This window comes from Rhinolophus sinicus, chromosome 1 (genome assembly GCF_057876585.1).
Source record: "Rhinolophus sinicus isolate RSI-liver-muscle chromosome 1, RSI-T2T, whole genome shotgun sequence".
In the NCBI taxonomy this organism is placed as follows: Eukaryota; Metazoa; Chordata; class Mammalia; order Chiroptera; family Rhinolophidae; genus Rhinolophus; species Rhinolophus sinicus.
In genome coordinates, this window is record NC_142501.1 from 117,658,707 (window position 1) to 117,686,523 (window position 27,817).

The 27,817-nt window shown below is 37.1% G+C and overlaps 1 protein-coding gene across 4 annotated transcripts in view; it reads right to left on the reverse strand.

Moving 5' to 3' along the window:
* The window catches only part of MINDY3 (MINDY lysine 48 deubiquitinase 3), an 85,891-nt gene extending 66,623 nt beyond the window's left edge, over nucleotides 1-19,268 (reverse strand). The window contains exons 1-4 of one of the 4 annotated variants that reach the window (XM_019746057.3): nucleotides 18,951-19,268; nucleotides 7,253-7,332; nucleotides 3,507-3,567; nucleotides 1,664-1,837 (exon numbers count right to left, since the gene is read on the reverse strand). In XM_019746057.3, the coding sequence (XP_019601616.1) occupies nucleotides 1,664-1,837; nucleotides 3,507-3,567; nucleotides 7,253-7,332; nucleotides 18,951-19,044 (409 nt within the window). In that variant the 5' untranslated portion in view covers nucleotides 19,045-19,268. The remainder of the gene's footprint in view (nucleotides 1-1,663; nucleotides 1,838-3,506; nucleotides 3,568-7,252; nucleotides 7,333-18,950) is intronic. The other 3 variants (XM_019746058.3, XM_074324803.2, XM_019746059.3) reach the window with 3 other exon arrangements.
* Nucleotides 19,269-27,817: the final 8,549 nt, after the last annotated feature.

The window sequence follows — 27,817 nt, forward strand, 5'->3', positions numbered from 1 at the left end:
TAATGTAAGTTCATTTCACTTGTCAATATCTAAGGTAAATTCTCAAATTTTCAGTTAACAAAACTTTTCAAATTTATACAATATTAAAAACAAATTTAAAATATGGTTTTAGGTCCACTTTTAAAATGAGGCAAAGTAAATTGGAAATTTACTAAAATATGTTTTTTAAAGAATTCAATATAATATACCTACCTAAGTTAGTAACTGAAGTACCAAAGTGAATGCATTATGAGGCCATTTAACCTATCACTACAGAATGTACCGTATAGTCCATAGGAAGCACACAGCACATACTAAGACACTAATGAGAAATGTTACAAAAAAAGCTCTTACCATTTTCTTACAATTTAATATAGAGACTGGCTTTAAGCACATAAGCTTTAAAATAACTTTAATTAGGTTCAACTATTCCTGCCAAAAATTTTATATCCTTAATGAAACTATTAAACATGCTTACATGCAACCCATTAAAACCTGGAAAATATTTTAAAACCATTCTTAATGATATTTTTTACTACAATCCTTGTGAATGTTTTCCACTTATTTTCTTCAACTGTATTGTCAACTCTAAAAATGTTAATTTTTATGAAAGGTTATGTTTGAAAGGTCTGAAAAAGAAATGTCATTGAACTGTTTAAATTTTAATAATTATTCCTTGCGAATGTGCTACTATTAGAATTTGTCATTGTAACTGCAGAGGTAGGAGAGAAAATGCTGACATCACAAAGACATTTTAGCTCAAGGAAGCAACAGTGCCTCATAGATAGCCTTATAGGGAAAGCAAGACGCATATCACAAGTAATCAAAATTTACTTTCTAGAAATCGGTTGTCTAATTTCTTTAAAAACAATTTCCAGAGATGATAGTAAAATGCATTATAGGTAGAGTAAGTCACTTATTCAATATAAGCACTTTGAATTACCAGTTATCAAAAGCCACTTACTAGGAAGATAATTCCTGAAAAGAAAAACAGAAAAGCAACTCCATTTATCCAACTTCTGTACCACCAGAAATCTCCATTTTACTAGATAATTCTGGCAATGTTTAGGTCAATTACGTAAGAATTTTCAAAGGCTAAAGACCACAAACTATAAGATTTTTAAGAATGAGAATAGCTGTTATTTTAATAAGAAATCTTCAAATTATGAAAAATATTAAATGAAGGGAAAATTAAAACTAGCTGAAAATAATTCATGCATAGTTACAATGTCCAAAAAGTTCAGGAAGAAAAGAAACTATGTGTAATGAAAAAAAAGTCCCCATCTTTACTAAAGGAAGCAACTAAAGATATTTGAGAAATTTTTTTATGTCAAGAAAATATCCTTTTTTCTCCCCAATACTAAAGAAAACATTAAGGCATTTACAATTAAAGTATATAGAAGTATATTCTTTAAACTTTCTAAATGAGAATTCTGAAGCTCAAAAGAGAATGTCATCAAGAAGAACTAGAATTTTTTTTAAAAAAGCAAATATAACATTCTTTAGCAATTAAAATAAAGAAAAGAGAAATGAAAAATACTCAGGCTGATCAACTAAGCTTAGGCTAAAAAAAGAGATATGTTATGAAAATTTTTAAGTCTACTTTTTTTCTTTAAAATTTTCAATAGTTTTATTAAAACAAAGGTATAACCAATTACTTCCAAGAAACAAAAATGTATCTTACAAGAATGTTCCACTTGGCAACTAGACTCTGCGGGACTCCCAGAAATACCAGCAGTTTCCTCGGTTGTCTTTCCTCTTAACCATGAAGCCAAGCAGTATGATCCAGAGTTGTCACAACAGGCACTTTCTAAAATATCACTTAAAGTGTGACAAAGGAGTTCCTTCCGCTCTTCCTCTAAAAATAACCAAAGTATAAGTTACAATGATTTTCTTTGGGGGAAAAAAAAATCTTGTCATAAGTAGTAATAAGAATGCATTAATTTAATGATGAAATCAAACATTTTAAGTGTGGGGGGAATCCATAGGCAACTGACCTTAAATTATATTTTAGAAAATCAAAATGCTTGAGGGTTAAAATGCCACCACTATTAAATATTTCCATTAATGAGGAAAAGAATACCGAAAAATGCAGAACTGAACATTAGAAGAAAGAATATGCTGCTTGGAATAACCTCATACTGATCCCCCCTTTCTTAGCTGCCAATGGAGCGTTTAAGCCATGCGGTTTACTTTACTGTAGAACCAGGCACAATGGAAGGGCCTTTGAAACCTCTATTTTGTTCCCCCATTTCTGAATTACTCTAATGTCTTTGATCTCTCCATCCCAGAGGTAAGGAGAATGAGATAGCACACTGTCAACACATACAATACCACAATCCAGTACATTAGCAGGGGCCATCGTGATTATGCCACTTAATTCAGAAGCTAGTGATACTGTATTGCAGTGATTTGAGCTGTAGATTTCTATAGAAAATAGCACAAATGCTCAATTTCTTTCTGAACCTTAGCCACCTCCCCTTTTCAAGCAGTATTACTTTCCAAAAGTAATACTGCTTTTTGAAACTTTTAAATAAAGGGGAGAAGATGTATGTATACACATCCTATATAAAATTTTATACTATAGGGAGGTTTCTATCTCTCCCAATAGACAAGATTCTTTAAAGGTAGGAGCTGTGCCATTCACTTTATAACCACCACATTTATGACAATGTTGTAAAAATTTCTATATATGTGGATATATTTCTGTGCAAAAAATATAAATTTTATTAACAAAATGTCCATGTTAATAATAGTATCTCTTGGAGAGTTTCTTCTCTACTAAAATTTATTTTGCATTTCAGCTATTAACTAATAAAAAATACAGGACAGTGACATTTTAACTCTTATAGTCAACATTTGGATTATAATATGTCCTACCTCTTTCCAGAAGTTATTGTGAGGTTCACAATAAATTGTGTAAGTGAAGGAAAGAGCTTTGTAAACAGTCAAGAATGCAAATGTTTATTCTCAGGTACTACCATCAGCTCTCTGACCTAATCAAATGGCAGAAGCTATGGCAGCTTCATTTGCAATTTAATTCAGAATTATTTGCAGTATTATTTGCATTGTTTAAGGCATTATATTAAAAGATGCAGGAATACAAAGATAATTCTGAGTCTTGCTCAAAGCTAAATAAGACAAAGTAACTATACATATGCATATTTGACTATTCTTTATGGTATGCTATCATTTAACAGTTTAGGGACACGTTTTAGCAAAAGGCCAAACTTTTTCCCTTATATTATCCTGTCTTACAACTCTTAGGAAAACCAAATTTTGAAATATGCATTTAAAAATTTGGAGTCTTTGTCCATGAAATTTTCTGAAACAGTAAAAAAACCAAACCAAAACAAAACGAAACAAACAAAAAAACCTCCTCCGGGAAAAAATATCCCATTGATAGTTTACATTTTAAGATACTTGTAGATGATTTCGACTAAACTGTTGCCAAAGAATGCTGCTGCATGGATCCCATTTATAAAACAGAGGATGGAGTGAAAGTTAATAAAAGACAGCTATCATACCTGGGCAATCCCTCCAAGACGACTTCTCAGAAGAAAACAGGAGCTTCTTCAAAAGAAATGCCTTTATACAATTAAAGCAATAATTATTAGCATGAACTACAAACATACCTTATGTCATTCTTTTATTTTAAAATGGAAAAAAAAAAGTAATTTGCACCTTTCTAATTTTTTGAATAGAGCTATAAAAATTTCAAATGGCTCCCCTTCACATTTGAAAGCAACTACGCATAATTACTTATTCAGAATATACTACTATAAACTCAATCCATAAATTTCTTCTTCTTTCATAACATGTATTTTCTGGTAAATACAAGAAATGACTCAAAGTAAGACACACAACTGGAAAATTTTAAAAATGTAATAGGCCCTATAGAAGAGTGAAGGCCCTATAAAACAGGAAAAGTCTATATTTCAATTCCTTGGGGGAAAAGAAAACTACAAAAGTGGTTCTGCTCTATTGGCTCTGATTTGTGATACAAGAATACCACTGTGAGAGTCATAACTTTATTATAAGGAGCAACTATTTCCTGGTTTAACTGAAAAAAAACAAAAAACAAAAACAAACAAACAACCCCCCCCCAAAAAAAAAACCACAACTATGAGATTTAAAAGAAAGACAGATTTCTAACCTTCCCTTAAGTGAGCTAACTACGTTACCTTGGTGATTTGATAGAAAGCAGTGCACTGTAGTACAATGTTTCCTTCTCAAAGTGTAGTCAAGGGCTATCCCAGTCACTTGACTTGTTTACCTAAAAGGCAGATTCTTATGCTTCATCTATTGTATCTGAATCTCTAGGGGACAGGTTCAAGAAAGAGGTTACTATGGTGATTCTTATTCATTGTGTTTGAAAGCAGTAGTGTAGATAAGAAGACTGAATCCTACTTCTACTACTTTACTACTGGAAAATAATAATAGCACAAACTTTAAGAGGTTGCAGTGAGGATTACATGAGATAGTCTAAGTAATGCACTTAGCACAGTACCTGGCACCTAATAGGCAATCATTTGAATGAAAGAATTTTAATAAAAAACTAAGTAATAGTTTATAATATTCTCATAGAAATAAAATCTACAAATACTACAATCAAGTGCTTCTGATTTTTCCCCCAAACGAAAACAACTATAAAAATGAATAGTATAACTATGTTATAAAATTTTGGAAAAGTGAGGTGGGACACCCATTATTTCACCACTAATACAACCATTTAGCATTTTGATATACTCTCTTCTAGTCTTTCTTTCATACTTGCTTTAAATTTTTTTGCAAGTGAGAAGCATAATAGGTATGTGATCATTTTCCATTTTTCTGTTTTCCCACAAAATTTATAACTATAATTCTTAATCACTAAATGTCTATGAAGCCATCACAAATTACTTAAATATTATGTTTAAAGTACATCACTGTACATTAGATTGTTTGCAATTTTTTACTACTATAAATATAAAAGCTTCTTTTTGAATACATTTGTCATATTAAGGAATATTTCTTTAGGAAAGAGTCATAGAAGTACAATTACTGCATCAAATAATCTGTATTATCATGGTTCCAATGATAATGTAAAATTCCTTCCCAAAATCAAAGTACAAATGTGTACTACATAGCCATATATGAATGTGCCAGTATCATATAACCTTATATGCACAGGCAATTATTTTCTATTTATAGATTAGAAAGCGTAAGCAGTAGAATCTAGTTACAGTTTTATTTGTACTTTCTTAGATTCCTATTGAGGTTGAACATCTTGATTCTTTGGCTGTCCAGCAGCATTTCACTTGCTAAGATGCATATACATGCCCATTTCACCTCTGGGATCTTAAGTGTTTTTCCGAATCAATCTGTACAAGTTCTTTGCATAAGAAAGACAATATCCATTTATTGTTAATATTCACTGCGAATATCTTTTTGAGCTTGGAACTTATCCTTTCTCTTAGATAGCTGACAATACGTTATTTTCAGCTTTTCTGTGGTTGAGTATTATATCAGAATATATTTAGTTTATGGTATGAGATTATCTAAATTCATTTTTTCCTTTTAGATTGCCAACCAGTCATATCAGTGACATTTAGTTAATTACGTTCCATCATTGATTTGTAGTTTTCTCTTTATCATGGTATGTGAGAAATTCTTGGTAAACTGTTATATATAATGTGATCTACTACGGTATTATGTGTTTGATTCCATAACATGGCTATTCTTCTAGCAGTAGTGGCGTGTTCTAATTTTTATAGTCTAAAAAGTTTTAATATCTGGACTTGCTCATTTCCCTTCATTACTCTTAATGATTGAGCTTTGACTTTTACATTGAAACAGTAATATAAACAAAATTCCTCTATGATTGAAAAGATTTATGTGACTATGAAACTAAATTACTACCTCAAAGATACATCAGGATTTTGAACATTACAATGATCCCTTGTTACACAGCAAACCCACTTGCAAAAATAACTACCATTTTGGAAATATATTAAATTTTATAAAACACAAAACTCCTGCGGTACACTGTGCATTTAACTATATTCATAGACTTGCAATAAAGCCTGGCGGTGCTATTACCGGCCCAACAGGGGCAATATTAACATCATCTAATTTGCACACGGGCAGGATAAGGAATCTTTAATTCCAATAAGATTCCTACTAGCAACCAAAATCTGCCTCAGCTACTCAACATAACAGCTCTAATAACTAACTAATAGTTAAATTTTACCCTTTATATTCAATAACTCCCAGGCAAAGTTCAAACATTCAAATTTTTTAATTTTTAAAAATTCTACTAATGCAAAAAATATATATATCAAATCTTTAAAGAAATAACGGCTTCTAAAGGACGTATTTTGGAATCAACCACAAAGAGAATTTTTTTCCCTCCTTTGGAGAACACATTTTAAATTTAATAATGTAAGTGTATGAAGTATAAGGTTTGAAAGAGAAATTTACTTTGCAGTTAGCAGTTAAGGAATGCATTCTTTATGCCCAATGAATAATAAATACCACATTAAATATTTATTTTTCAAAACCTGCTGATTAAAACATAAACAATAAATCCAAGCTTTTCTTATAACAGTTCTAAAGTTACACTGCTATTCAGATATTATAAGTGTAACAGTAAATTGAAAATTCAACTTTTGTGTTTTACAATGTAACAGTTTATAACAAATCAGTCTTTGAAATTCAAACATGTAACACATCAAGATTCAAAATCAAAGACAAATATTCAGATTAACCCTATCTTTTGTGCAAAGAAAAAAAATCTTTGAAATCAGTTGCTACTGATTTTAAAGTCCAAAGCCTAAAATAGTATATACTGACTTATTTTGAAAATGTATACAATTTTATGCCATGAAAACATTAACCCATTTTCAACTTTTTAGGAAAATTATTTTTTATAGACAGAACAAATGAAAATAGTACCACTGCTATAATGTAACTCTCTGTAGTATAAAATGTTATTGTTCAACAGGATCACTGTATTAGAAAGATGTGTTTTTCCTAGTTTTCTAAAAGTCAGGGAACACCTTTCATATTTCTTTGAAAATAAGGATAATCCAAAGGCTTTTGCTGTGTAACCTACTCATGTTCTGAATTCATTGTTATTTTGGATATTTACAGCAATTTACATGAACAAACGTTAAGAGGTAAGTGATCATGCCTCATGATTACATAGAGCACACATCTTAGAAAACAAAAAGGAAAGTATGAAATGTTGGAATGCGTCCCTCTAAGGAGTTGGTAAAGTAGTCTGTGTTACCTGAACAGGTGCAATAACAGCACAGGGGCCACCTTCAAACTGTTCTAATGCAGATCCCTCTGATTCACTAAACACAAACCCTAAAATGAAAGCAAGTAGCAAAGATTAAAAATGTAATTCAGGTAGCAGCTAAAAGAATTTTTAATGTACTTTGCTTAGAGAAAGATCACTTATCACAACAGCAAAATATCTTCAAGTCAGTCAGGTGCAGTGGTTAACTCTTTGGGGGGGACTGAGGAACCCTTTGAAAAAAATATGGAGCCTATTCCCTGCGCCCCTGCCAAATGTGCACGCACACGCACATAGTTTTGCACCCAGGAACCCCACTAAGTGGCCTAGGGGAATAAAGTGAGGAGTTTAGTAAAAGCACACTAAATCTGATTGCTAAATAATTTAATTTACTTGAAGAAAGGCCAGTCTATCTACTGAATTCAAACAGAGTTTTAGGACCCTTTCATACAGTATCTTTTTTTCGTTCCAATCTTTGAATCATACTCTATAAGCTAACAATTAAATGGCATCATATACTGTGAATGTGCTGATATTGGTGCTATCTTTCTTCAGACATTACCCGACCAGTACTGACGGAGAGCAGCCAGTAGAAGCTTCCAGAGAGCCTGGCACACAGCAGCATAGGGACAGAAGCCCGGAGAAGAGAGGCACTCTCTGTGTAACCTTCAGGGAGTCAAGTCACCTCTCTAGGCCCTCAGTGTACTTCACTGTAAAATGATCACTTCCGATTCCAACAGGCTAGGGACATGTCAACTTCATTCATGGCTCTACCTCAGTCGTCCATCCAGCAAACACTTCATGAACATCCTACTCTACCGAGCATTTAGGACATACGCATGAGAGACACCCCCTGGTCTGCAGGTGCCAGCAGCTCAGGTGAAGACAGACACACAAACAAATAATTAGTAACACAGAGGAATACATGAATGTCACAACAGAAGGATGAAGCGGGTGTTGTGGATACGGGAAGGAATGACTTACTCTGCCTGAGGAAAGTCATAAACCGTGACTTGGAAGCAGATCCAGAACAGGAATTTGCCAGAGAAGCAAGGGTGGGAGATGGACTTTCAGGTAAACACTTTTTTTTAAAGGAAAAAAAGGGTTGGTAACAGCAGAGCACGTTTATGGATCAGAGAGAAATTTAATGTAACTGAAGGGTTTGGGGTAGGATGGAGGAGATCGTAAATGGGAGAAGAGGAAATGGACCAGAGGCTAAAGCTGGGAAGGGCCACTCCAGGACAAGTATTCATTAAAGTAGTAATATGCGCATACTGGTTATTTTTCTTTTTGAAGATGCTGAGTGGGGATGAGGCTGTTTCCACAGCCCTATAGACACAGAGCCAACCTAATAAAAAGCAACATTAGTGTAGACAGGAGAAACTATATATTCAAAGGATATTTCTGTGGTAAAAATTAAGATTTTGGGCCGGCCCGGTGGCTCAGGCGGTTGGAGCTCCGTGCTCCTAACTCTGAAGGCTGCCAGTTCGATTCCCACATGGGCCAGTGGGCTCTCAACCAGAAGGTTGCCAGTTCAATTCCTTGAGTCCCGCAAGGGACGGTGGGCTCTGCCCCCCGCAGCTAAGTCTGAACACAGCACCTTGAGCTGAGCTGCTTCCCGAATGGCTCAGTTGGTCAGAGCGCATCCTCTCAACCACAACGTTGCCTGTTCAACTCGCGCAAGGGATGGTGGGCTGTGCCCCCTGCAACTAGCAGCGGCAACTGGACCTGGAGCTGAGCTGCGCCCTCCACAACTAAGACTGGAAGGACAACAACTTGAAGCTGAACGGCACCCTTCACAACTAAGATTGAAAGGACAACAACTTGACTTGGAAAAAAGTCCTGGACATACACACTGTTCCCCTTCCCCAATAAAAATCTTAAAAAAAAAAAAAAAAAAAATTAAGATTTGATGAGTTTTTCCAAGTGGGGCAAAGGGTTGGTACAAAAGAAATTAGATCTGACTTAAGTTTCTAGCTTGAGATACTAGGTGATAGCAGGTGAGGTAAGAAATACTGTAGAGGATCCCATCCCATCCCATCCCACCTCCTCTCTCTCTACCTTTCAATCACTCTCTTTCAAACAGTATTTAAACATGTATCTTACACATTTAAAAACAAAAACCACAAAATTCTCCTTAAGATTCCACCGAAACTCCTTGGTATTTGCCCAAAGGAAATGAAAACTTAGGTCCACAACAAAAACCTGCACACGGATATTTACAGCACCTCTGTTCACAATTGCCAAAACGTGGAAGCAGCCAAGATGTCTCTCAGCAGGTGAATGGATAAACTGTGGTCCATCCAGACAGTGGATTATTAGTCAGCGCTAAAAAGAAATGAGCTTGCGAGCCGTGCAAAGACCTGGAGGAACCTGAAATACATATTACTAAGTAAAAGAAACCAATCTGAAAAGGCACGTACTGTATGACTCCAACTATAGGACATTCTGGAAAAGGCAAAACTATGGAGACAGGAAAAGGATCAGTGGTTGCCATGGGCTGTGGGGGAGAGAGGGATACACAGACAGAGCCCAAAGGGTTTTTAGGGCAGTGAAACTGTCCTGTATGACACTATAATGGTGGGTACATGTCATACATTTGTCAAGAGCCATAGAAGGTACATCACCAAGCGTGAACCTTAATGTAACCTATGGACTTGGGTGACAATGACGTTATCGATACAGGCTCATCGAATGTAACAAATTTCCCTCTCTAGCGAGGGGCGTTGACAATGGGAAGACCATGCATGTGTGAGGACAGGGGGTGCATGGGAAATCTCTGTACCTTCCTAATTCTGCCATCAATCTAAAACTGCTCAAAAAAGGTAAAGTCTTAATTAAAAAAAAAAAAAAAATCATTTCACCATTAAAAAACTGCACCCCAAACTCCAACCGCCACTCTCTCAAAGCCCACCCAGTTATCTATATGCACTGTCTCGATTTCCTAAACCCACAATAATCTGTTTTTCAACCTGTGACTACATCAAACTCATTCTTATCCCAAGTTCATCAATGAGCAATAAAGGCTATTTCTCAAGCCTTCTTTAATCAGAGCATCATCTGAAATCTGACCAATGACTTCTTAAAAAGCTTTTTCCTCTGGCTTTCTTGGTCCCTCTTATTCCAAATTTTCCTTTTCTGTTTCTTCTCAGTCTCCTTTATCAACTCCTTTTAAATATGACTGTTCCTCAGGGCTTAGCTCTAGAATCCATGTTCTTTTCGTTCTACATATTCTCCCTGGATTTCCCTTTCTGGTTATAATCAGATAATTCCTCAGCAGAGCCCAGCTTAGCCCAGGCACAGTCTAACGGCCTTAACATGGTCCCGTAAGATCTGGCTTCTGCCTGTGTCCCCCACCTCGCCCCTGGCCACTCCCCCTCTTTACACAGCAGGCAGGCTGAGCTCCTTTCAGGTCCTCAAATATCCATTTCCGTCTGGTTCCTCTTACCCTTTGAACATGTTGTTCCCTCAGCTTGACATACATGCTAATGCTTGCTCTGAACAACTCCCACGTATCTTTTAGGCCCCGTCAGATAAGGTCCTCCTGGTTCTAGGCTCCAAAACACACCTTGTATCTATCTGTCCATTTCTATCCCATCTCTCGTCTACCCTCAGGTTAAAACTACTATCATCTCTCACCTAGATTATACTATTAAGAGTTAATAGTTTCCAAACAGATCCCCCCATTCCACCCTACCCCCCAACACGTATGTATTAGTCATACAGTTAATAAATAACCATACAGAGAAATATTTTAGATATGGAAATGTGATTTTGTGACATCCTGCTTCAAATGTATCAATGGCTTCTCACTGCGATGAGAATGAAACTACTTTTTATGACGTAGAAGATACTGTATGACCTACCAAGCCCACCTTTCCTCAGTTCACTCTTACCCTCACCTACAGTGACCTTAGGCCCTAGAACCACCCAAGGTCTTAACCTGGGGCCTTGATGCTTGCTGTTCCCTCCGCATGAAATGCTCTTCCTCACTCTCGCTTCCTATAGCTGAATCCTTCTCATTCTTGAGGACTCAGTTTAGGTATTAACTCCTCAGAGAGAGATTCCCTGACAAACCTGTCTATGCAGATCTCTCCTACCATGCCCAGAACAACCAGTACTTATCATATTCTGTAATTATATTATTGTTTGTTTACTTGTTTATTATATTTGTTGCCTTATAGGTATCTTGCCTGTTTCATTGACCACTGTTTTCCTACTGTGTTAATGCTCAGTAAATACTTGAAGTTTCGGGAAGAGGAATGGCAGAGTTTGTTTCTGGGAATGCCAAGTTCAGTCTTAAAAACCATTTGGCAACATTTCAAACGAGTGGGAAATATAGGCCTGGAGCTTAGGGCCGGGTTTAGGATTAGAGATAGCAACTTGAATCATCCTAAACATGGCAGTTAAAGCGAATGAGAACATGTAGAACAAAGATAATGCAGTTGGGAACATTAAAAAGTGAGCAGAGGCTGAGTCAGCAACGGAGACTGACAACAATTACAATGGTTAAGAGAAAAATACACTGAGGTCCTAGAAAAAAAACCAGGAAGCAAAGACTAGTCACCTGTTACAAATGCTGCCGAGTTAAAATATAAATTAAAATACTGGACTCAGCATGTCACTGGAAATACTAAAAAAGTAAATTGGGTAGAGTAGCCCTGTTTTAAAGGGTTGAGGTACGATTCAGAATACCAGGAGAAAGAGTAAATGCAAACTATTTGTTAAATAAGTAAAGGTTGAAAGGATGATAGCATAAAGGGTAGTTGGATAAAGAATTATTATTTTTATAGACTGAAGGGCATGAGTTTAAAAAATAAGGAAAAGTGTGATTCTATGGGAAAGAAGAAGTTTAAAAACTCCAAGTCCTGAAAGAGTGGAGAGAGTGCGGTGTGGTGGTGCAAGGAGTGGATCGGGTGTGTTCTACAAGGGTCCTAGAGACGCTTTCAGGGGACCTGCTAGGGGATTTTCATAGTAACACCAAGACATTCTTTGCCCTTTCTATTGTGCTGCCATTCACAGCAAAGGCATAAAAGCAACACTGATACACCGCGGTGCCTTGGCACACACCAAGGCACCGCCATCGAGCTGCACCAGTAAACACCACCATCCGCTCTCAACACAGAAACAGCCCGTTTCTTACTGATGCAGTCAAGACCACTAATTTTATTAAAACTTGAACTTGACTACAATGTCCTTGTAAAACATATTCTGTGTGACAAAATGAAAACTACCCATAAAGCACTTCTGCTATACATATGCCACAGTACCATGACTGATAGCTGTCGCAAAATAAGGCACATGAGTAATTTTTTGAATTGTGAGCTGAACTAACTGCTTTTTTTGTGGAGCACTAATTTCAAGCTTTCAAGCAATAACTAAAATTTTGGAAGACTTGTGCCCACCGTGAGCTTGACAGCTTCTCAGTATTTTGAGAGGTTTTTCTGATGACATCAGTGGTTATGATAATCCATGTGATTTTTGATACTGTATAATGAAATGTGCTAATATCTGAAAGGTCTTCATAAGCCAGTGCAGCAGTAATGTCCAAATGACCAATGTGCTGTTAGAAATTAATGCATGGGTAAAGGGCGATTCAAAGTACAAGACCAACCAATGAAGTTCAAGTCAGCAGAGTATAAAAAGTTTATTGATGCAGCTGCAGATTCTGTACTGCAACGAACCTCTAAGAAACTACCACTTGTTGAGTTTTGGTGTGGTATCAAAGAAAAATATCCGTAATTATCTCAAAAGGCTATTATAACACCCCTAACTTACCAACTACATATCTGTGTGAGGTTGAATTTCTGCATAAACTTCAATCAAAAAAACAGACTGCAACAGACTGAATGGAATAGCAAGTGGTAGAATCCAGTTATCTTCTGATGAGCTAGGCGTTAAAGAAATTTGCAAAAATGTAAAACAATGTCATAGGTCTCACTTTTTAAAAAAAAATGTTTTTCATATTGAAGTCCTTAATAATTTTTAAGAGTGCAATAGGGCCCTGAGTTCAAAAAATTTGAGAGCCACTGGCCTAGGAGAAGTAACTCTTAGCAGGCTGCTAAGTGAAATATTTAGGCAAATAGGAAGAGATGTTACTCATTCAGAGTGAGGAGAATGAAAGAGGTCGAGAACTGAGAGAATTTTAATTTTGAAAACTATAAAAGCTGGCAAGGACAAACAACTAAGAGAACCATGGAGGGCTAAGATTTAATTGCTCCATTTGTACTGCCACTGGCCACCACTGTCTGCAGCAGTACAAGCAGCCTGGGAGAAGTCACGTAGACCACAGGGTACACGGAGGACTGAAAAAGGTGAGTAGGATAAACTTAATAAAATCAAATGAGAATTAAGGGAGCTGGTTGTCAAGTTAAGACAACCAAATCTCAGGTCCAATCTAGAAACAAGAGGTGAAGCCAAGAGGCCCCACTCTTTGTCCTGCTGGCACTAAGGACAGGGTCCCTGGTGTTAGCTCTATGTGAAGAGGTGACATGAGGCTCTGTCAAGCTTTCAGGGTAGGTAAGAATTATAAATCAGTAATGGATTCTTGCCTTCCTTAAAATTAATAATGTAATGCAATTTTCAAGAACCGTGGGTGGGACTTATAATTGGAATGCATTATAATGAGTTGCTTTTGTAATGTAGATATAAAAACCTCATGGAGACAATTCTAGGCAGATCTACTTTCTGCCAAATTCTGTTTAATTACAGTACATATGTTTGAGTGTGTTAGCTGATAATGAACAAAGACCACCAAGAGCTTAAAAGGAAATAAAGTTAGCTAAATTAAGTATTCTATCTTAAAACAGGACTATGCTAAGCAGGTTTCTCCTTTTATAATAAGGTTTCACATGAGTTTGAATTTTTATGGACAGAGTTATTTTTCTTGTCATGTATTCTCATATCAAATTATTTCCTAGTTTTAAAAGGAATTAACTTATCAATCATAAAATGGCTGCTTTTTCTGATTAGATCTGAAATAGCCATCTGAAGCATCTGATCTAAAACATATGATTTTGTATCACATTTCGTAGTACTACAGACACAGAATTCTGTCAGTCGTGTAACTCATAGCTAATTTAAACCTGAGTCATGAGCCTCTTTGAATTTTCCAGTCTTCTATTTTCATGACTTATTATGCACATATACATTATTCAAACCAGTTTGACAACTACTGCCTCTGTAATTCTAGTCTTCCATGTAAACAAAAGGCCATGGAAAGACTTGATTTGTCATTACAATTTAGATGACCCTGGCTGACTCAGATTTGCAATGGGCCTTAGTTTCCTCATCTGTAAAAATGAGGATAACTATATTTATCCTTTGATATCTCTCAGGGTTGTTGCAAGGATTAAGTAAAACTTTCAAAAATTGGAAAGCATAATACAAATGTAAGATATTATGATAGATACTTTGAAATAAAAAAACCTATTACGTATTCCAAACACTAAGAAATTAACTTTGTCATATAAGGTTACAAACTGCGAGTTTAAAAAAAAAATTGGATTTCAAGTGAATTATAACTTAGGTATGTTGGAAAAAGGAAAATCTATACTTGAGAGAAATAACAGGCTTCCAACAACAACAAAATCTCTGAAATTATATGATCTATGGTATTAAGTTATCCTCAGTTTGTAAGAAAAATTAATGATACTTGTGTGTCATTATATTACTTTGGTAAATGTTAAATCTCTTTATAATACATAGCTAAATATACTTTAGAACTTTAATCCAAATGTATTAACTCCTAAATACCTTTTATACTTATATTTTAACCGATCCAAGTTTTCCTAACCTATTTAATTTCCTTTTTTCATTTTACGTAACAAAAGCTGTCCTATACTCAAAGTCCAAAACCCTAATTTCAACCATTTCAATCAACTACAGCTCAACCCAACTAAAAAAAAAAAAAAAGAAAAGAAAAAAAAATGGTTTCTCAGAGTTGACATTCTAGATCAGGAGTTGGCCTGTTGTTCTAAATGCAGTTTTGGAACGCAGCCACACCCACGTTATCTAGGGCTGCTTTTGCTGCAATGGCAGAGATGAGCATTGAGACAGAGATAATAAAGGCCATGGCCTTTACAGAAAAAGTTTGCCAAACACTGAGCTACACAATCAATACTAAAAGGAAACAAATTCCGAACAAGTCAAAATGTTTTCACTTGCTTCTGTTAGATCTAGAGGGCTTGTATTTTGGTTTGGAGGGGATGTGATCAATCTGACCACTTCCCACCATCTTCACTATTGCCAACCTGGTCCAATCCCTCTGAATTACTGCAACTGGCTCTCATTTGATCTTTTTTTATTATTACTAAATTTATTGGGGTGACAGTGGTTAATAAGCTGGTGGGAATGTAAACTAGTACAGCCACTATGGGGGTTCATCATTTGATCTTGTATCACTCAGTACACTACAGTCAACCCTCTAACACAGCAGTAAGACCAATCTTTTAAAAAGTTATCGTGCCGTGTGTCTTCTTTGCTCCAAACTTTCTAATGACCTCTCATCACATTCAGAATAAAAGCTAGTGTCCTTACAATGGCCTATAAAGCCTTTTATAATTTCTTACTTCATCTTTTATTAGTCTCTTCTTCCCTCATTGCCTCTCTAGCTAATCTAACCTCATGCATGTTCCTTGAACAAAAAGCCAGGTATAATCTGTATTAAGTCTTCTATAATGCCCATTCTCTCATCCTGGAACATTCTTTTTTTCAGTTATCTGCATGACTAACTCAGTTACTTCAAGTGTTTGCTCAAATCTCACCTTCAAATGAGGCCTATCTAAGCCACCCCTATATTCCACAATTCCTTATTTCTTTACCTTCTATTACATATACTTACTTTATGCTACACTGTTTATTTTTTGTCTTCTCTACCAAGTCTAAGTTGCAGAGGCCTGGAACACTGTTGTAGTTTGTGGGAAGGAGGGATGGGAGAATAGTGATGCTTATGAATAAGGAGGTAGAAAACATATGCTTTTCTTTCAAAACTATTCTAGTCAACTTAGCAAGAGGAAAGCAGACTAGAGTATAAATTTCCGTTTAAAACAACAACTTTAAATTATTTGATTTATTGCCTTTAAAATAAAAACTGGCAAAACACACACACACACACACACACACACACACACACACACAAAACAACACCCTACTTTTGTTTTTAAAGAAAAAGGATTTGCAGAAGAGAATTATCTAAAACTGCCTAATGAATTAAAAGAACAACTCTGTGCTACTCCTGAGGTTTATTGCTTAACAGTGTCTAAAACTGCCAAACAAATCAAAAGAGAAAAAAAACAAACAAAACAAGTATGTGCTGTGGCAACTCCTGCAGCTTATTGTTTTAACATATCAAAAGAATTTAACATGACCAATCAATATAGTTTTATAAATGGAATATCTCTAGACATAATTCTATAAATATTTACCCCAAACATTTTATATCTGCAACTTGCTTCCAAAAGACTAATGAGATTAGCTTCCAATTCATTGCAGTTATAGACTATGAAATAAAGCCAAATTAATGTCACAATATGAATGCAGTAAGGCAAATGCAGCAAAGCAGTGTCTTGTATCTAGTCCTATAATCCCAAATTACTGCCACAGCCATCTTTAGCAATTGTTTCTGCCTCTAAGAATGAATAAATGAATACAATGGTTAACATAGCAAAACCAAGAACAACAGCCTTCTGGTTCAGAGGTTATAACTTAAAAATACATATTTGGTCGCCTTAAAATCTTGATCAATTTAAGACCCTGAAGAATTACATATCCACAATATAACTGCATTCCCTGAAAAGCAAAAAAAGAAATCCTTTATTTTGAAATGGTATTAAGTGAATCTTATTGAGGAACTTCTGCATGTCTAAATGGTGGCAGAGTATTCTAATGTCATTACAAAGTCCTATTTTAAATAATGATTATCAAATAAACAATAACAGCTTCTTATAATTGTCAGGGAACTGCCAGAGAGGGATCTTTGGCTTGGGTTACAATGAAACAGTTTTTAAATCAAGCTACCATTTTCTGAGTGTTTACTAAGTGTCAGATATTGTGCTAAGTGCCTAAGTGTATTTACGCGTCTTTAATCCTCACAACAACCCTATAAGGTTGACACTACTATTATCTGCATTTTACAGAGAAGGAAACTGAGGCTTAAATAAGTTAAATAACTTAAACCTAGAACCTAAGTATGCTTACTCCAAAGCCTGCTCTTAACCATAACTAGAACTCCCCGTCTGAATTCTCCTTGAATCTGCATCACATATTAACAGAAATGAGGCTCAATATTACCTTATTCTATACTGTAAATGCTTAATTAATGTTGACCAATCACACTAAATTTAAATTGTTCTTAATCCTTCACAGTCTTGGTACTTTACAGCTGTTTACTATTACGGTAAATAAGTTGAAAGTAAGTTTAAAAATAAAATCTGCATATGTGGGTGTCCAAGATTTCAGAAAATATTAGTTAAGTGATACAATAAAATGTATAAAAAGAGCCAACCTAATTACACATAACTCTATCAATTTGTACAACTTTGGCCTAGTCATTTAGCCTTCCTTCAGGACTCATTTTTCTCACCTGTGAAACAAGAGTGATGGACTGAATAACCTAATTGAGTGGAAAATACATTATGATTCTAAAGTTATCAGTTCTTAAAGGAAACACATCTGGGAGGGAGGAAGGGCTTACTTATACCTTCTGTTAGAAAATACACATTTGAAGTGGGGACTTAGATTTACTATCCTAAAATTCCCCCAAATCCTTTGAGAACAGGATATGGTTTAATAATAATAGTAATAAGCAGCTATTACTTATTGGCCTGTTTTACATACATATATCACTGACTCCAAAGATGACACTCTTAACCCCACTTAACTTCACCAAGTCTTTCCTAAGTCACCTTAAGTAATGTGTCTGTAGTGTTTTAATATTAAAACTTAAGAATTAGGGATAATTACTAGTATAAAGTGTCCAGCACAAAGCCTGGCACAGTGCACAAATTCAATAAACAGTCATTTTTATTTCATTATTATTCATATTATCAATAAAACTCTTTAAATAAGTCAAAATCCTGTCTGGTTAATTAGACCCGCAGGAAGTCCTACCATCCATAAACCATGTCAAGACGGGGGGATACTTTGGGTTAAGAGAACATTTGATAGCAAGCAACACTGCATTTATGCACGGAGTACCATAGCTAACCACAGAATTAAAACACAGACAACAAAACTGCTTTCTGGAATTAGCCACTTTCACTTCCCTGTGGTCTTCCCTCTCTCCGAAATTAGACCAAACACCAGTAACACAAAGCCTTGTTAGGGACTAAAGATTCGGGCGGCCACGGCACTTCTTGAGAAACTGACACCGGGGCACAGGACACACCTTCAGTGTCACACAATGCAGCCAGCCCTTCTCCCCTCCAGCCCAAGGGCAGCCCAGGGAGTGGCAAACGAGCTTCAGGTCTTTAGTGGACAGCTGAAACCATTCTCCCGGTCCACCTCTCCCCCGGCCCCCAAGCGCCCAAGACGGCAGGGAGTTCCTAGAGCGTCCAGCTTCTGAGCTGAGCATGGGGACTGGGACAGAGTGCGGGGCACGCGACGGGGCTGGCGGGCGCGAGAAGCGTCCCAGCCAGGCTTTCACAGGGCAAAGGAAGCGGCGCTGGAAGTGGGAGCCCGGCCGGGGTACCTTGCGTCCAGCGGCAGAAGATGGTGTCGGAGAGACCGGGACTGCTCTTGGTGCCCCATACCAGCTCCACCAGCTCTTTAGTCAGTTCGGACATGATGGGCTACCGGCGAGCGGGTTTTTGCTTCCAGGACTCCTGCCCCGGAACATGGGGAAGGGGCGGCTCCGGAGACAGGAGTTGCGGGACGGCAGCAGCAGAAGAGTTGGAAGCTTAGACGCGAGGAAGACGAATGGAGAGATCTACAAGCCGGGACCGCGCCTGTCAAGCCCAGTCGGACCGGCAGCTAAGAGTTTCCCCTACCGGAAGTGTCCGGGCCACTTCCGGCTCCACTCTTGCCACCGCCCCACACCCGGAGGGCCCGGGAGTTACCTCCCCGGAAGTGGAAGTGGGGAGCGGGAAGAGCGACGCACCGCGGTGGTGGCCGCTGGTGTTACTGAGCTGGGGGCCAGGCTTTTAAGTGAAAGTGGTGGCTTTTGTGTTAGTAGGCACAGCACAGCCCATGGGCGTCGGCATATTTCTGACTTCCTGAACCACTTCCTCCGTCTGCGCACTGCTCTGGTTTTAGTTGGAGGCTGAGACCCAAGCCCTAGAGTCTAAAGCATAGTCTGTTCCTTAAAATTTGTAATATTAACTACTCTAAACTACAACTGCAAGACCATGGTTAAGTGTCAATGAGAAAACGTGCACGTCTGTGTAGAGAGTCCTCACTAAATTGAAGGCTGTCAGCATCTGTGCCTCAGTGTAACTCATACAAAGTTGAAGCAGCTATTAAAAACATAAGAGGGTGGTGTGATGCGCATTAGAAATGTTTCTACCAGGTGTAACGCAGATTTACGGAGCTATTTATAGGAAAGCAGATTCAAAGCAGCCTGTTTGTAAATGGTAGAGCATTTCATCTCCACTTTTTGAGACTTACATGGGCAACACCTGCACTGAAGTCCAGGTTTTAATCATTGACAAGCATTCAGTTAAATTTAATATGTGTGAAAACTTCTATTTGTGCTGCTTAAAAATGAAGAGCTCTTTGCATTCACTGACCTTTGAATTTAAAACAAAAGGGTAAAATTTGTTGGGTTCCTTCCAGGTTACCAGTAAGAGGGTTTGCTGACTTTATTTCTGACTTCAGCAACCTTTGCTATAGTGAAAAGGAATTGTTCAAAGTGCCTGAACATATCTACAGCCGTTCCCCTCATTTTTATTCCCTTTGGAATACACTTTACCCTAATTTTGCAAACCAATCTTACTCGTTTTTCAAGACATAGTATAAATGCCACTTTGTAACAAGCTTCCTGCAGTCATTACAATCTAAAGTAAAAATGTTAGTTTCTAAAATTCCATAGTACCTACCTTGCTTGTAACTTGCTTATAACAATTATTGTCATCCTTGTATTTGTGTCATGAGAGGTCTCTGGTCCTGCTTCCCACACAAGAACGCAGGAGACCGTGAGGTCAAAAAGGTACACCAACGGAGCCATAGATAGGGGAGTCATATCACTATAGTCTCACTGGTCACTGGGTTGGAGACACAGGAAACAGTAGCCACACGCTCCCCAATCCACTGTCCACTTCTCTGCCAACCAACCAAACCAACCAACCAGTGCAGCCACGGCAGTTATATCAGTGGCTAATGGCTAACTGGTAACAGCTGATGGCCAACAAGCCACAGCTGATGGCCATTTATTACCCGAGCCAGCACCTTTCCACATGAGGCCAAGTGCCTGGAAACTACTCTCTTAGACTCTGTCCCCACAATTTGCAAACAAGTACACTTATTTACTCTTCTCCTGGGATACAAATTTATGGAAGCCAAGGACCTATCTTATTCATAGTTTCTAGTATGGAGTCTTGAACATAGTTCCTAGTATGGAGTCTGGATCTCTGTAAGTATTAGTTAAATGAATGAAACCTGCCTTTACTAGAACTTAAGAATTCACTATCTTCCAGCAAGCGAGGGATCAGGGGATATACCGTGTTTCCCCCAAAATAAGACCTAACTGGAAAATAAGCCCTAGCATGATTTTTCAGGATGACATCCCCTGAACATAAGCCCTAATGCATCTTTTGGAGCAAAAATTAGTATAAGACCTGGTCTTATTTTCAGGGAAACATTGTACTATTGACTAGTCCAGTTAAATATCTAAATATTTGCATGGTGCTTGACAATTTACAAAATTATTTTCCTTCCTGAAAGACATAGAAGGGCCTATATTCATAGAGCCTATGAGTGGCAAACTTCTAAATTTAAAAGCTTGCCACATTTTTCTTTCCATCAATATAGAAAAATATTAATAGTATAGTATATACTGGAGGTGCTAAAAATGTGTATATACATTTTAAGCGATGTTAACACTTTGGTCAACGTTGCTCAAGCAATAGTTCGCCATAATCAGAAATGTCTGGATACTGATGGTAACCATTTTGAGCAACTCTTGTAATTGCAGACGTCAAACGTGACTTGTGTTGATCTTTCGAGTATTACAATTTTAATACAGTTTTTTCCTTTCTTAAAAAGTGTATACATTTTTGGGGCACCCTCTGTATAATACTACATCACATTTGTTTTCTTTCCATTGATATACAGATGGTTGTTATAGGTTTAATTATCTATAGAGATGAAGTAAAAGCTTCCCTTTCAAAATGTTTTTTACTAATACAATATTTCTTGATCTATGATTTTTCTTAGTGTCCAACTTTGGTGAAGTTGGCAAAAATCTTGGGTGGATATTGATAGGTATGTCCTTTTCACCTTTAGGTTATAGTCTTTATTTGCAATGTTTAAAATTTTTTAATTAGCATGAAATTTTTAACAAGGAATATTTGATTAATGTTAAATTATGTTGCTTAATTATTCACTAGTTAGAACATTTAAATTGTAAACTTGCTTAAACTACAATAGAAATGCAAATTAATATTTATTTAAAATTGTGTTATATCTGGTCTATATCTGGTATAGGACAATAGTGGCCTTCTCTTTTATTATAATGACTTAAAATTTTGTAGATTTTCTTTGAAGTATTTATATTGCTTCATATTTTAGCATTTTTTCCTTAGGACCATCTGTAGTTTTGATTAAACTGTTGTGTAGCATTAAGGTGTACATAAGCTGCATGAGTGATCTTTAGTCCTAAAAGAGTCTTATAAAATCAGAAACTTCCTGTTCATATGGAAGTTTTATTAGTAATACCTCTCTTTCTATCTAATTCAAGTTCAGGCACTTCCATAAAACTGGGCCGAGATTTCCATCATGATTAATTCTCTGTAGCCATCTTTACTACTTCACAGCAACAGAATTAATTCCTCATTATCAAACTCAAACTCTGTGTTTAATTATTTTCCTGTTTTCCCCCAAATTTCCCTGACAAAGCACATTAGCTTCATTACCTGGGTACTATTAACTACCATGAAAAGAACAATTCTCCAAGCGGAAGTCCTCAAATCCTGCTTTTGTGTATTTGCACCACCACCTATCAAGGAGAAATCAAATCTTTGAAAAATCCACTCTCCAATAAAATTAATAAGTTCTAGGCAGGTAATAAAAACAATCCCATACTCATTTATTAATAAAAACTATCTCATTTATATGCCCTATATCTTCCAATAACAGCATAAATCTGTCACTAAAACAAAACTGTTTCCTTTGCCTCACCTAACCTCAGGATAATTTTCCTACTAAGCACACCAAGTTCCTTTTAAACTCACCACTGTCATACTCAAGTTTGGTACAGTGCCTCATTTCCCAAAGTATTTCTGATAGCATTATATTTTATTTTGGACTTCAGCAACCTTTGTGGTAGTTACAAGGAACTTTTCAAAGTGCCTGAACCATATCCATATGGTGTAAAGGGGGTTCTATTATTAAATGCTGGGTTAAGTAAAGTTGAACAAGTTGTTCACTGCAACTCTCCAAGGGAACGGATTGTATTCAGGGTTAAATGACACATTTGAGTCATTTTATTCACTGAGCTTCTCATATAGTTGATGTTCTACAGAATAATGTTTGGGAATCACTGGTATAATGCAACAGAGTTCTGACTGGAATTAGAACACACAGATGTTAGTTCTTATTTGGGTACTAACTGTGACCTTGAATGAGTCACTTAACGGCTATACTGTGTTTTCTTCATCTATAAATGAAGTTTAGATAATCTCTTAGGATCTCATTCATTTCAGATCTTGTCCACTTCTATGATATTAAAAATTGGCTGTTTTAGAAGTTAAAATACATAGACAAAGTAGGAAGAAGAATGTTGAACAAGTATATAAACAAGTAATTTAGCATTATTCTTCATTAACACATAGAATAAGAGAGCTTATTTGCCACTTATGACTTACTTGTACTAATATTACGAAATGAGAATACCAAAGCCCAACTTGTATGTTAACCCAAAACTGACTATATTAAACAGGTATATAATATTAGCACATTTGGATGTGTCGTAGGCACCTGAAACCCAACAGGTTTGAAATCAACGTCTTTTTTCCATAAAACCTGCTCCTCTTTCAATGTTTCATAATCAGTGAATAATACCATCACTTACAAAAAAAGCACATTTCTTAATGTTCGCAATTTCAATAGAATGAATAAACAACTTCTTTGAGGCTCAGTTGTCACATTCATAAAACATGCTTATTAATAATAATTACATCATCCAATGATTATGGGACTTAACAGAGAAAACTGTATGTTGAAAAAGAAATAGGCATGTTAAAAAATACTGTTCTTACATTAGCTGTATTAATGGTTTGAACAAAGTACCAAAGTACCAAAGATAAGAGCAAAGATGGATGAGTTACTTCTGAATTTGAAATGGAGAAAACTTCAGAGAAGTTTGAACTACATAGGATTGGGACTAGAGAAGAAAGGGAGGATGTGCGTTTTAGACATGAAATACTGTGGCAGGAGCTTGCCATTTGCGTCACTAGAGAGAGATGAGTCGGGAATATCAGGTTCAGGAGGGTTCTGTAGACTGAACTGTGTCCCCTTTGAATCTATATGTTGAATCCCTAACCCCCAATGTGACTGTATTTGGAAATGGGCCTTTAGAGAATTAACTAAGGTTAAATGGGCCGTAAATATGGGGTCCTAATTCAATAGAACTGGTGTCTTATTAAGTAGAGGAAGAGACACCAGATGTCTCTCTCTCTGTCTGTCTCCATGTGCAAACAACCAAAGGCGACTTGAGGACACAATGAGAAGGCGGCTATCTTTAAGGCAGGAAGAGAGGCTTCACCATTTACCAACCCTGAGGGCACATTGACCTTGTATGGGCAGCCTCCAGAGATGCTAGAAAATTAATTTCTGTTGTTTAAGCCACTCAGGGTTTGATATTTCATTATGGCAGCCTCAGCAGATCAATAGAAAGGGCCAGATCCTTAAGAACATTGAATATTGCATTTATTGATCACATTTTGTGCCAGTCACTGTACTAAACTGTTTACATAGATTATGGTACAGAACTCTCATGACTCTGTGAAATAAGTGTTACAATGATCTCCTGGGAGGGTAAAAATGTTGTCCTTGGTCCTGTAGTAAATGGTAAAACTAGGATGCAAACGCAGGTTTTTCTGACCCACAACCTGTGCTGACACAAGGTTCATAACATAGGAGATTTGATTCCAGGGACTGTGGCCTTGATACAGGCATACCTTGTTTTATTCTGCTTCTCGTTGTTGTGCTTTGTGGGTGTTTTTTGTTGCTGTTGTTTTTTGTTTTTGTAAATTTAAGGCAAGACCTCCACCAGCAAAAAGAGTACAACACACTTTATTGTGACACTGGCTTTGTAGAGGTGGTCTGGAACTGAGCCCACAATATCTCTTGGTATTACTTGGTTCTTAACAGTGTGAATTCTATTCTAAATAGAATAGGAGCTAGTTAATATTTTTGAACAGGGGAGTAATAACACCATCTTTATATTTTACAGTGACAACTGGCAGTATGCAGTCAATACAATGATTTAGGATGAGAAAGCCTGGAAACAGCTAAAGCAGTTAGGAAGTTATTGCAATAATCCATGAAGTGATGCTGAGGGTTAGAGCTAGAGCAGTAGTAGTGGACATTTCAATGAGGGGTAAATTCCATGTGATTTACTGAGAAAGGTAGGTGATAATAGAAAGTTAATAACACATAACTATGCTTAAACACAAGATTAGTATCTCTGTTGACCTGAAACACAACAGAAACACAAATGGGGATTAAAGCTGTAGGCCTGCTTGGTTCCAGGTGTGGAAATAGAAATAGATGAGTAGGAGTCTGACTTCTGAAGACTGAAGTTTACTGAAGCCATCACATGAAAACTGAAAGGAAGCGATGACCACTGTATAAAACTGTCCCTGGCAATGAAAAGGGTATAGGAGAATTAGCAGATCTGAAGAGAATAGAAAGGAAGTGTATTAGTTTCTTATTGTGATCATAACAAGTTACCACAAAATTTAGGAGGGCTTAAACAGCACAAATGTATTATCTTAGTTCTGTAGGTCAGAAGTCTGACATGGTTCTCACCAGGCTAAAGTAAAGGCATTAGCAGGGCTGTTCTGCTTTCCGTAGGCTTTGGGAAGGACTCATTTCCTTCACTTTTCCAGATTCTAAAGGCTGCCTGCATTCCATGGCTTGTCACCCCCTCCCTCGATCTTTAATGCAATCAAAAGCTAGTTGAGTTCTTCTACGATCACACCATGCTGAGATGCTACTTTTGTCCTGCTTCCATTTTAAAGAACTCTTATGATTATGTTGAGTCTAGCCAGCTACTCTGGGATAATCTCCTCATTTTAAGGTCCCCTGATTAGTAACTTTCATTTCATCTGGAACCTAATTCCTGTTTTTCATGTAATGTACACAGGTTCCATTCACAAATTCCAAGGTATAGAACACAGACATCTCTGAAGGAGGCCATTCTTCTGCCTACCACAGGGAATAAGAGATAATGAAGAATCAGTGTCTTGGGTACATTGGGATGGAAATGTTCATTAGGCAATTATAATTTGGTGTCTGGAATTCATACATTCATCCAATACATATTTTTCTGAGTGTCTACTATGTACAGGCACTGTTCTATGTGACGTGTAATGGGGATCCAACACATATAGACAAATATCCTTACCCTAATGGAATTTACATTCTAACATGGATCATATACAATAAACAAATAAGTGAAATAAATATACAATGTGTTACACTAAATTATCTGGAGAAAAATAAAGCGGAGAAAGGAGATAAAGTGCTGGGTGGGGAGTGGGAATTTGCAATTTTAAATAGAGTCCTTCCGTGACTCATATAAAGTGGCATGTAAGCAAAGAAATGAAAGAATGAGCTAACATATATGATTTTAAAAGTATGTCAGGCAGAGGAACTAGCAAGTGCAAGGACAAACCAAGAGTTTGCCACTTGGTGGAACTACAGGCGGACGTTGAGGTTGGGGAATTGGCCTTTGTTCTATGCTGCAGCTTTCCTATTAGGGCTTGTTAGGGGTCCACCCAGCATGTTTCTCTCTCACAGATATCTTTGGGAACCACAATATCTGCCAGATTATATGGAGGAAGAGGCAGAGTTTCTTTTAATGCAGCCTGAACTTGTACCAAGGTATCTTCTTGCACTAGGCTTCACTCAAAACTTCTGTGCCACATGATAAATGAGACAGAACATTGTACTCAAATATGGAACGTACTTCCTCTGAAGCATAAAGCACGTTTCTAAGCATTGTGCTTCTTTCTCAGTGTTATCCTACCTTGTACTTCCTACTTGTACTTCCTACCTTGTTGTCCTAGCTTTATTGGTTATCCTACCAATAAAGGATAACCTACCACTTATCCTTTATTTTGGAGGAATGTCTTGAAATGCTCAGACTACTGAACCCATTAATATTTCATTGATATGGTAAGCCCCTGAATCTTTGAAGAGTATATCTCTTTTCCTTTGGAGCACATTTCTTACCAGGCATCCAGAGCACTCGCCACTTCTAAATTATAAGGTCCAATTAACAGGATGTCATGTGAAGAGGTCCCCAGGGATTGTCTTCTCCTGCTATCCATGCCTTTGTGTATTCTCCTCTCACACTGACTAGAGCTTGCATTTCTAAGGCAAGGTCATGAAAGTTCTTCCTTACTCTCTTAGGGGATTCCAGCTATTAAGCTACGAGGACACTCAAATAATCCTATGAAGAAATCCATGTGATGAGATACCGAGTCTTCCTTTCAATGGCTAGCATCCACTTGCCAGCCATTTGAGTGAACCAATGTGAAATTGGGACCTTCACCACCAGTCAAGACTTGAGATAAGCACTTAAGGTCAAGATGACAGAATAGGTAAACTTTGTGCTTGCCGCCTCCAACAGCCACACCAAAATTATGACTAAATTAGAGAACAACCATCATCGAGAACCATGTGAAGACTAGCTGAACAAAATTATTATAACTAAGAATATAAAAAAGCAGCTATGTTGATACTAGTAGGAAGGGCCTAGATGCGGAATGGGCAATTCCTACACCAGCAGTGTGGCAATTAAGAATCAGGAGAAATATCTCAGCTGCAGAGGTCCCCTTAAGGAACAAGGGGTCGCATCCCTACACGTGGCTCCCCAACTTGGAGCACTAATGCTGAGAACAGGAGTCCTCATAACATCTGGCTGTGAAAACCACTGGGTGTTATTTCACAGAGAAACAAAGGGCTGTGGGAGACTGAGGCACTGTAGGTCTTATGGGGCCCACAAATACACTCACTCTATGCTTCTGCATGGGGACAGCAGCTTGAAAAGCACCAGGGATATGCAGGGAGGGACTAAATTGACTAACTTCAGGGTGAGGGGTGGAGGGCCAGGGGTCAGGGCAAATTTCTCCAGGGATGGGAGCACTGACAGGCACCTTTGCTCCTTTGTTG